The sequence below is a fragment of the Caretta caretta genome, chromosome 4, assembly GCF_965140235.1.
Source record: "Caretta caretta isolate rCarCar2 chromosome 4, rCarCar1.hap1, whole genome shotgun sequence".
In the NCBI taxonomy this organism is placed as follows: Eukaryota; Metazoa; Chordata; order Testudines; family Cheloniidae; genus Caretta; species Caretta caretta.
In genome coordinates, this window is record NC_134209.1 from 27,414,411 (window position 1) to 27,425,683 (window position 11,273).

Here is an 11,273-nt window from a genome sequence, read left to right on the forward strand (position 1 = left end):
CCAGCCCGCCTTCCTCCCATTGTGTATACACTCTGCCCGTCTCTGAACCACCGAGAGAGAGGAAGTGAGTAGATAGAGCGGCTCAAGAGCCATAGAGACGACAAAAAGAGAGTAGTCAAAAGGCTACTGTACCACCCCACCGTAGTACAGACTAGCGCAAAGGCGCGCTAGGGACGAGGTCCCGTGAGGCAGGGGCTCTACCCAGCCCCTGCGACCGGTGACAGCGGAGCTCCAGGGCAGCAAGTGCCCTGGCTGAGGCAGCTTGGGCGGCAAGGAGCAGAGTTGCAGGGGGAAGCTTGTGACTGCCCTTCCCTGAGCTACCTGGCAGGGATGCGCCCAGTGCAGGGCCACCCTATCTTAGCCCTGGGCGGAGTCCAGCAGACCCCCCCAGGCCTGGGCCCCAGCCGTTGTACAGTCCCCGATTGGCATCAGCCCTAGCCTCCCTTACACACACAAGTAATGGGGCTTCGGCCCTGTCCTAAGAGGCAGGCAAAGGAGGGTGCCCCCTCCCCCTCACAGCTCAGCCTTGGAGGTGGATTGTGCCCAACCCTTTAGGACAGGAAGCGAAGAATAGGAGCCCTGGGCACCTTTCTTTTGAACGGAAAACAATGTACTTACCCGTCCAGCCAGTCCTCCTCCTGTGGCTAGTGAGGAGGAGGGAGGATTTCTACATTGCCCTAGAGAGGAAGAAAAAATCCTACCCACTCCAACAGGGAATGTTAGTCCTGGAAAGAGGAAGAGATCCTTGGGAAAGCTGGTGGGAAGAAGGGTAAGTAAGTTTTGAAAAAGTGTTACATTCAATTTCATGACGTTTTCAGTTAGCTGAAGCACACCAATCACGGCTTAAAACTTGTTTCCCCCTTTCTCCACTCACTTTTATTTTGAAAAGGGGTGTGTCTTAATTTAAACATTTCCAAGTTGTTAATCTTTCATTGAGAGCGTGACAAACCAATTCATTGTTAAAAAAAACTCCCTTATTCTAAAAAAAAAAAGTCATCTGTATTTCAAAAAGGGCAAGTTTTAGGCTATAAGAGGTCCTTTCTTTGGACCAAGAAATGTCATCTGGGGTTAAGTGTTAGAGACTCAGTGAAATCTTGGGTCTACAAACCGATAGTTTGGCTTCCATGACAAATTTCCTATTGCATGTAATGGAACTAGAGGATGAAATTCTATGTTCAATTAAATGTGGACTATTGCTACTAGGTGTAGCATTTGCAAGAAACGAGGTGGATGTTGTAAATAACTCCAGCACAGCAGGTGTGGATTATCTTTTATACCTCAGGGTAAAAGTCCCTGTATACCTTCAATTTATGGCTCCTGTAACCCTTCAGTAGTTACTGACAAACTGAGCTAAAAGGTTGCCTACTCTTGGCTATCCTTATAAATGGCCATATCCATTTTAAAAATTTGTTTACTGTAATTTTTTTTAATACCTGACACTAATTTCCCTTCCCCTCTATTGTGCACTTAAACTTGTTCATTCTTGTATATGACGATATACTAGCACAGAATCAGAAGAGCCTAGAAAAATTGTGATACAAGAATCTTTACATAACATTAGATGGAAATTTTGTTCTACTAATCTTGGCTATTTCACTTTAGTTAGTATAAATACTTAATAGGAAGTCTTAGCTGTTTACTAACTATACATTAGCAAAGGTGCTGACTGCAATCCTAAAAAATACTTAGGATTAGTTAGTTGCCTTGATTTTTCAAGCATTTGTCAATAACTTTAGCCATCAGTATAGTTCAAGTGATTCAAGGTCATTTCTGAAAACTATATTTATGTGGCTTACCATGTGCTGCAGCACAAACACCACATTAAGTACAACTTAAATGCAGAAAGCAATCAAGACAGATGCAACCAAAGAAACCTTAAAACTATAAGTGAAAAGGCCAACTTGAAGGGCAAGCAACTGCAAACTGTAAAGGAAAAAAGGCATAAAACCAGAAGTAAAATGTTAACAAAACACCTCAGATAAAATATCAGATAGGATTGCGGGGGGGGGGAGGAACACCACACTACAGTATACTAAAGGAAAGCTAGTTGAACCTTGCAAAAAGAGAAACAGCTGAACAGAAGACTACCTGGCTGATGAAGTTTATACTTTTTCAAAGTGAGGACACGATGACTGAGTTATTGTTCTTCAGGCACAGAGGCTGACTGATTTTTCCAGATTGTTTTGTCGCCTCCCCCACCATGTCCATTAACATTGGTAGAAGTTAACTTAAAAATAACCCTGGGCCAGAGAATCCTTTTACAGTATTTGGATTATGCATGAACATATAATCAATGCTTAAAAATAGAGAGAAAATAGCCCCCCCCCATGGCTAGCCTCTTCTTTACAAGAGCAAAACATCCCACCCAAATAGATAAAAGGAACTGCCAATTAAGTAGTCTGTAAACCCTGTAATAAGCTATGCATTTTAGATGTATGATCCCCACTGACATTAGCAAGAATTAAAACACACAGGTTTCCAAGATCTGGCTCTTAAGTAACCCTTATACAGGACTACAAGACTTCAGACTACTAGTGTGAGTAAAAGTTTACAGGATCAGTCCTCAAGAGAAATCAGCATTTCATTTGTGTGGAGTACTTGGCTCTATCAATACATTCTATAGCACCTTTCAAGCAAGGTGTTAATAGCCCTTTATAAAACAATTAAGCCTTTTAAAATCCATTAGATAGGCAAAAAAATTCTCAGAGCACAAACTGAGGCAGAGGATGAGTAACTTGCCGAAGGTCATACAAGACACGTATAGCCAGTTAACTACACAAAATTGAAGATCTTGGATAATAGAGCAAGTTAAAAGAAAATGTTTAGATTCTAGACCATTTGGACTGTAGAATGACAAAGTAACAGCACTGTCATTTTGAAAAATATGTACACTTCAAAAATCCAGAGAGGTACAATAGGGAGTCAACAGCTACCTCTACCAGCAACCAGGCATTAATTAAATTGCCAGCTCCATCAAGGTGTGGTTCAGCTGGGCATTATCTACAATGAGCCTGGCTTCTCACACTACTGGTTTACCAATGCACCAGGAGCAATTCTCTTAGTGGCAGTATACAGCAGCTGCAATTACTTTATCACCATGTTCAGCATTAGATATTATCTAGTGTAGTGTAGATCACCTACAGGCATCTTTGCTACCATTCCCCCAACACTGCCAGCTTGACCAACCCAAGGAGAATATCTAAGTACTCATTTTAGCATGGTATATCTGCAGGAGAGAGGCAGATAAGACCGACAAGTGCAATGAGCAAATGCATGGAAAGCAAATAAGAGATACACAGAAGGACATAGGGATAGAAGAACATTACAGAAGTGGAAAGATTTATACTGCTATGGATAAAGTGCTCTCAGCTGTCTTCTAAACAAGGTTTTATTTTAGATCCATGATTGGACATATGAATGCATGGTGCATGGCCATGTTGAAAGAACGAACAAACAACGGAGAGCTGCAAAGCCAAGCCACACCAGAAGCTAAGGTGACTGTGCTCAAGGATTCAGAACATGGACTCAAGCCTGTTCTACACTAATAAATTGACTTGTTGCTAAAAAATGGTTGTTGGGAGTAGATCCCCTTGAACTGATGCTTTCTATACTGGGGCTGGACTTTATAATGCTAGCTATTAAACCATTTTCAGCACTGGTTTAGAGGAACCTGTTACTAAAAGTCATCTTTAGCAATGGGTAAACTTCCAATCTAGAGGTAAAACTCACTGAAGACCACGGAAGAGTTAACTGTTTGGCATTCCCATTCAGTAATAATTTTACATTTAACCAATACATTATACATTTTGTATACATCAATACATTATAGATGTAATGCATTATACATTTTGGGAACACAACCCATAACTGAAAATGAGGCAGTTTGATTTTTAAACCAAACTGTTCTCCCAACTGTTTCAGGCACTATGGTAAGGTGAATTTTTAGAAGTATGTGTTAACTGCTACATACATTAAAAGGAAGGGATTTTGACTTTTTGCTTTGTGCCGTCACAATTCACTAGTTCCACTCTTGTCCAGTTATTCAGAGTAAGCAATTTAATATAAAATCCTCAGGCTCTCTATACACATAGTAAACCCCCACCAGCATCCCAACAGCTCAAAGTAATACATAGTAACCCCACCATGCCCCCAAAAAGGCACAGACTGGAAAGACTATAAACAATAAAATACAACAGCAAGAACTATATGAAATGCTAACACAAATAGAAAAGGTATTTGCAAAAAAATACTGGGGGGGGGGAGAAGAGGCAGGAAGAGGTAGCAAAGAATTTCTAACACATCTAAGGCAATCTTTGTATTTATCTCTTATTACAACTAGGAGCCAATCATTTAACAGCAGATTTTAACTCAGGTGATGTTGACACTTGAAATAGCCTCAAGCTCAGGGCATATCTAGAAAGTTAGTGACCAGAGGGCATTCAAGGCCCTATTCCAATACAGGCCATCTTTCCTCCCAATAGGAAAGACTGCTATCCTTGTTATTGCTCAATTACAAATTAAGCTTACAAAACTAAGCAGCAGACACAGGAAGACAGACTCACATAAGTAAGCATTTATTCAAGAATCACTTAACATGAAAGTATACAAATAAAATTTGTATTAACACAAATCCACATTGTGTCATAACACAGATGGCAAAAAAGACAAAGTAAAAACCATAAAGAAAACTAATCAGCCGCTATATACAGTTGGACACTGTTGTGTCATACTCTAAAAAGTCTTTTGTAAAAGTCATCTCATGTCACGAAGACCACCTCCATTCAATCTTGATGTTCTGCAAGATGACTTCGCTGTGGTATCTCCACCTAAAAACAAGACAAAACAACAATCAGATCTGTGCAACTTCTGTAAGAATCGTTAAAAGGTCCATTTTCATGAACTGCTTTAAGTCCTCTATTTATTCCTTTCTTCACTGTTAAAGATCATATGCATATTTAACAAATGGTTAACTAAAAATCTTTTGTCTCCCCAAATATAGCAGTTTAGCCCATTTGGGAAGCTGTTTCAGAACAATGATTCTCCAAATTAGGCAAGAAGTTGCAATGTGTGTGTCACAAACTGGGTTGTGGAAAAAGTTTCCACCAGAAATGCTGTTGAGTAAGAAAACAATTTGTCTGCAACTTATTTCTTGTGAAGGAATATTGCCAAAAACATGATTAGCCTAATGTAGTTTGTGTGCATATGATCTTTAATTTTTTCCAGATTTAAAAGTTCGTTTTTGTTTGCAGATTTCACTATTAGCTATAAAAAGAAAAAGCAAGCATTAAATCTTAACGAATGCACACTTAAAATGAGGCTCCACAATTGAAATACAACACTAAACAGAAGACCAAAATGATTAAGCTGTAAAGGCATTTATGTACTTTAACTCCTGTAAAAAACCATTTAAGTTAAGACACTTAATCTTCAAAAAGATTAAAAAGAAGCCAAAGTCTGAAGTTTTCCACTTTAATCTTTACGCTGGTACATGAAGTTGGAAGAGACCATACCACAGGACAGCGTTTTCTGGTGTATGCCTTGCGCTCTGCCTGCAACGTGCGACCCCCAGAGATAGACGTGGTCAGGGTGACACACGGCCTGCAATGAAGTTCCCGCTGGCGGGTACAAACAAGGTATAATGTCAGAGTTAGAAGACAACATTCTTGTTTTCCTTAAGTTGTACCCATTTCAGTACTTTACCTGTTAATACTTCTAATAAGTTTAATTATTCCTCTAGACCACCTGGTACACAACGCAAACAGAAAAACTCTTAAGTTTTTCTGAAGTACTAAAGAAGATGAAATCACATTTTACGAAGTTAAAGATCTATAGACACTTTAGGCAAAGCATGTTTTAAAAAAAATCTTTTAAGTTAACAAAGTTCAGTTAAAAAAGTCAGACTACACAAGAAAAATGTTTTTACTCATTTTAATTTGTCTATTGATCTTTAAATTAGATTAGACATACTGAAAGTGGTCCTTGCACTCATATACACACCTGCTGCCCCCCCAAGTACTATGTACTGCTTTAATATGGCTGGTAGTTGTTTTGGTGATTGCCGCCACCTCGGGATGCTTTTCCATATGTGCTTTGTTGACCTGTTGAGAGAATGGAAAATTAGTTGTCTCAGTACATTCTGACTCAGACAAGCCTCTCATGAAAGGATAGTCTCCCCCCTCCCACCCCTGTACAGTAGTTTACAGCTTAATGCAATACTTTAACGTATATCCACACTTGCTTGTGGGATGCAATAATGAAATTTACTATACACTAGAATATTAAAGTCATACATATTATTTTTAGTGTTATACATCAATATACTTGTGGAGTTAAGTCAAACATACTTACCACTGTAGTCTGCATATCCCTGTCCATATCCATAGCTTGGATAATTGTAGCCAGAATAATCATATCCACCATAACCACTGTAGCTTGGATCACTGTAAGTGCTGTTGTAATTTCCATATCCTTGATCATAATAATTATTAAATCCTTGGTTCCAGTTTTGTCCCTGACCTGAAATAAAGCATTGCAATTAAGTTCCAACCCTCTTAAATAAATAAATATATAATGTGTCAGTTGTATGACATGTGATCTGTACTGTACTGGCTACCAGAAAGAGTCCCATCACTCTGCAAGTATACAACAGTTCTAAAACACAACACCAAGACACCTAATTTCAAAACATCACATGGGATGCAAATCTTGGGATCTCTTTTCTTAATTTACTGTAATAAATATGTTACATAAAAAAATGAAAGCTGACACTGTCCTATTAATAAAGTGCAGGCGAACCACACAAAGGGCAACTTGCCTTTTGTCTAAAGAAATTCCCTCTTCCTTTAGAGCTCTTTTAATATGCATCTTAGTATCCTACATTATCTTAACATTACAATATGAAGACTAGTTTTGTTCTGTTTCATTAACAGTGACTATATCTCAGTACTTATGGTTGCCAAGAAGCAAACTATCAATGTATTAGTGATGTTGGTGAGAAAACCTGGATTTGTGCTGGAAATGGCCCACCTGTTGATCATTTTAGATAAGCTATTACTAGCAGGACAGTGGGGTAGGAGGAGGTATTGTTTCATATTCTCTGTGTGTATATAAAGTCTGCTGCAGTTTCCACGGTAAACATCTGATGAAGTGAGCTGTAGCTCACGAAAGCTCATGCTCAAATAAATTGGTTAGTCTCTAAGGTGCCACAAGTACTCCTTTTCTTTTTGCGAATACAGACTAACACGGCTGTTCCTCTGAAAACTGCTCCCTCCCAGTCCTTTACTTACATAGGATTACTTATAATGCAGGATTGAAGATATCTGGCTTTCCTCTATTAGGCAAAATATTTAAGAACTGTCAAAAAGTCAACATTGCTCCCTTCCTGTTTCAACAGAATGAGTACATGTAACTTTCAAGTAAGTCTCAGACACCTGAATTATGCCTTTTAAGGAATAGCTTCTAAACCCAGGAATATGCAATCTGTTGGCATTTTTAAACATAAGTAAAAGTTTTACTTTATCAGTGCACTTGTCAAGGTAACAATTTTAAAATGAGTTTTGGTTAAGTCAGTACAGACCAACCCAGCTTATTTTCCGCTCATTGGTTGGCCATTCTATGATTAGGTTTATTTTTTTAAAAATGGCTCCAAAACATGGAAACTAGAACTTTAGAAATAAATACATACAGATTTTTAGAAGTGCTACCAAAAAACTCACCCCTGCCACGTCCCCTGCCACCACCTCGGCCACCAGAAGAAGCACCTCTTCCACCTTTCTGTTGTTGCTGCTGCTGCTGCCTATACACTTCTTTGGGCTGTGCTACTTTGATCTCACACTGTAAAAAGGAAGACATTGTTTCAACTGTATGAAAGGACTGACCAGCACCATCAAAATAAACACTCTTATTCTCAGGAATCCATTTAAAAATCTATAAGAACCATCAACATTAGAACTTTCTAAAGAGAAACCAAAACATCCATCCATACCTTGCCAGAACCAATTTGATGGTATCGGCTTTCTAATAATTTTTTTACTGGCTCTTCATCTGTATATGTGATGAAACAAAAACCCCTCCTTTCATTTGTCTTTGTGTCCATGGGAAGTTCAATATTTTCAATCTGTAAACAAAGTTAAATATAAACCATATTTACATTACATCTCTCTCAAACACAGCAGTGGAAGTCAATGGTCAAAAGTTCATGCCAATAGCGGAAATGTAACGGGCTCTTTGAAAAATAAACCATCCCACCTCCATTTATAAACTATCAAAATATTACAGAGCTATTTATACGTTAATAGGGAACAGTTCAAACAGAACTCTGCTAGGCTAAGACTGCCCACCAGGGTCCCAAGTCGATCCTATTTATTCTACTGCAATATAATTTCTGCATCTTGTCCCAAGGAAGCAGCATTACAACTTGCAATTAACAAGGAAGCAGCCTTCTCACAATCACCCTCTTCACATCTCAAATCAGAGACTGCCCTTTCTTCATCCAACCTTACTACCCTGCCACAGCAAGACTGAACTTTAATGCCCAATATGGATATGACAGTATTAGAAACGCAGTTATACCATACCTCTCCAAAAGCACCAAAATATTCTTTAATTTGTTCTTCAGATGTATCTGGACTCAGTCCACCAACAAACACTTTTTTTGGTGGCTCTTTTCCCTTCAGTGCTTTTGCCCTTTTAGGATCAATTAACTTGCCATCCAGTTTGTGTTCCTTCAGCTCCAAGACCTAGAAAACCCACAGGACACAGTTTCAAAAAGCCATGAAAAAAACCAAATGCATACAAGAGCCAACTACACAGACCCTACATACCTTGTCAACACTGGCAGCATCTTTGAAGAGCACAAAGCCAAATCCCCTGGACCGCCCAGTCACTGGATCTGTTTTAATTGTGCAGTCCACAACTTCTCCAAACCGAGATAAATATTCTGTCAAGTCTTTCTTGCTTGTGTCCCAGCTGAGGCCTCCTATGAACATTTTACTACAACAGGAAAAAAGCATGTATTTTTTTAAGAGCAGAATATCTTACTAATCACTTCAAGTTTCAAAGAAACTTGAATACACAAGTGGTAGTTTTTCCAACAAGATCAGCATCATGAATTGAAAAGAAACCACTCTCAGTTCACTACACTGATTTTCAGGGCCTCAAAGCTGACCTTTACATAATTATACGCATGTTATAAAGTTCTCAGACCCCGATCCTGCAAAACACTTATGCGTGCGGTTAACTTTAATCCCATGAATCAAGTACACAGTAGTGAAATGGATCGTACCCATAAGCGTTTGCAGGGTAGGAGCTGGTAACGAAGTGACCCTTTGCTCGAATACTACCCAGGCACGAGATTTCGGGCTGCAACCTACCCGACTCGGCCCATCGCTAACGCACTCGGAGGCAATGGCTCAGCTCCTTCTGGCCCTAAACCCCGCAGGGCGCCCGAGAAGCTACCGCCCCGCTCCCCCCTAGACACGGTCAGCCAGCGAGCTGCGTCCAGAGGCCCACCCGCGCGAGTCGGGAACGGGAGCAGCGTGGCATCGGCGCGCGCGCGCAGCTTGCCCCCCTACCCGCCCCAGGCAGCCCGCTCGCGCGCTGCCCCGCCTCCGATTGGCTCCCGGCTACGTCATGGCCCGGTGATTGACACCACCCCGCCCTACGGAAAACAGATCGACGGGGAGACACAAAGAGAGCGCGAAACGTGCCCAAACGGGACCCCCCCACGCCCGGCCGCAGGGATGGGGGCGGGAAGAGCGCAAGCGCCCCCCGGGCCGGGGCTACAGGGAAGGGACGCCCCGCACCGCCCGGCCCTTACCCATCGTCCTGCTGGTTCTTGCTGGCGTTGATCTTGGAGCCCTCGGCGAACTCCTCCAGGCCGCCGCTGTACTCGGTCATGTCCTCCATGGCGAGGGTAGGGCGGCTCGGGCAGGCTACGAGGGCTGGAGACTCGCTAGAAAGCTGCGACCAGAAAGCGGGACAATAAAATGGCGGCGGAAGAGATCCGGGCACCGCCTGCGCCGCCTTTATATACCCTTTCCAGCAGCCAATCAGCGCAGCCCGGCAGCGCAGGCGCGGTAGCGACTCCTGGAGCCCAGGCAGCAGGGTTGGGGCGGGTGCATTACCCCGTCTGATTTAGTAAGGCATGGGAAGAGCGCAGGCAATGGCGGCTGCACGTGGGCTTAGGTGACCCAGGAGGGGAAAGGGTGACACCCGTCATCCCGGCCTCCCCGCCCTGCAGGGCGTATGAGCACTCCTCTCCCCTGGGATCCCCTCGGCATTACACTCATCATCTCCCTAGCAGGCTGCAGTGCCTGCCTGGGCATTGCCTGCCGGCCCTCTCATGGCCACCCTAATCCCTACACCCCCTTCGCTAGCTGCTGAGACTATTGCAAGGGGCTTCCAGGGCATAACGAGATTCCTGTGTGTACTCCAAAGACACACAAAGCTACCCTCCCCCAAAGAGAGAGCAGCGTGACATAGACCAACCCGCAAAGTCCGTGGAGAGATTCAATATTCCTTCTCCCCTGTATACAGAGAGGGGAGGTGATAGATGAAGACAGGCCGCAAATTCCCCCAGGCGACTCGCCCTGCAGTTTAAACAGCCAAGCAATCTAGGCAATCTCTCCCAGCCCGTCTTCATTATTGCGGTATCGGTCAGTGGGAGAGGGAAGCGGTTGTCTGCAGCTATGGCTTCCTGACGTTGCAGAAGCAGCTGCTTCCCCGCCTTTCAGATCCTACTGTCTGAAAAGGTGGAAGTACAAGTCATTATGCAACCCTCGCTGTATCTCTACACAGCTGTGCAACTGGGACCATGCAACCTAGAAATCTATTTAATGCACCAACCGCACCACTTCTGCCTAAGAGAAATGAAATCCACTAGGGAGGGATCTCCATAGGGCAGGAGAAATTCAGGACCAAGTTTAGACCTCGCATTTCCGTGAAGTGCCGTTTGCACCTGCAAAGCCAATTTGAACAAGAGCCGGGCCCTAGGTTGACGGGACAGGGTGTAGAGCAGGAGAATAAGTATGGAGGAGCGGCTCGGCTTTATATGATTGCGTAAGGCAGCCTTGAGTCATCTATACTACCTTACCCACAGGGTACCATGCATTTTATGCAACTCACCTTGTATTCTGCACTATGCACCCTATGGCTTGTGCCATGCACTTTATTTGCACCCTATGTACCAGGCACCCTACATACTGTCCCTTTCTCGAAGCAATGAGCCGCTCCCGCCCTCTGTTTACCGCACTCTACCGATCATGCCTAGGACA

General features: G+C 42.6%; 1 protein-coding gene and 1 long non-coding RNA gene across 4 annotated transcripts; one reads left to right on the top strand and one right to left on the bottom strand.

Annotated features, from left to right (window-relative positions):
* Positions 1-115: 115 nt before the first annotated feature.
* On the top strand, positions 116-3,568 carry LOC142071837 (uncharacterized). The gene is made up of 2 exons (XR_012668024.1): positions 116-769; positions 3,398-3,568. It is a non-coding gene; the product is annotated as an uncharacterized LOC142071837 (long non-coding RNA).
* Positions 3,569-4,558: 990 nt separating this feature from the next.
* Positions 4,559-10,015, bottom strand: HNRNPDL (heterogeneous nuclear ribonucleoprotein D like). 3 transcript variants are annotated; one of them, XR_007356348.2, is made up of 9 exons: positions 9,818-10,015; positions 8,823-8,991; positions 8,577-8,738; positions 7,985-8,116; positions 7,716-7,833; positions 6,349-6,516; positions 5,998-6,098; positions 5,511-5,615; positions 4,559-4,826 (listed from the first exon to the last, which is right to left on the bottom strand). XR_007356348.2 is itself a non-coding variant. In XM_048847738.2 (8 exons), exons 1-7 carry the CDS (start codon positions 9,904-9,906, stop codon positions 6,028-6,030), a joined length of 909 nt encoding a protein of 302 aa, XP_048703695.1. In that variant the 5' UTR covers positions 9,907-10,015; the 3' UTR covers positions 4,559-4,826; positions 5,998-6,027. The 3 variants fall into 3 exon arrangements, 1 of the variants encoding a protein (XP_048703695.1); XR_012668023.1 differs by having other exon boundaries at positions 5,511-6,098; XM_048847738.2 differs by lacking the exon at positions 5,511-5,615.
* Between the last annotated feature and the right edge of the window lie 1,258 nt (positions 10,016-11,273).

Coding starts and splice junctions, on each gene's coding strand:
- HNRNPDL (XM_048847738.2), bottom strand. CDS start 9,906: ATGGAGGACATGACCGAGTACAGCGGCGGCCTGGAGGAGTTCGCCGAG. Junction 8,992..9,817: donor AAGAACCAGCAGGACGATGG/GTAAGGGCCGGG, acceptor TTCCTGTTGTAG/TAAAATGTTCATAGGAGGCC. Junction 6,517..7,715: donor TGGCAGGGGACGTGGCAGGG/GTGAGTTTTTTG, acceptor GCTTTATTTCAG/GTCAGGGACAAAACTGGAAC.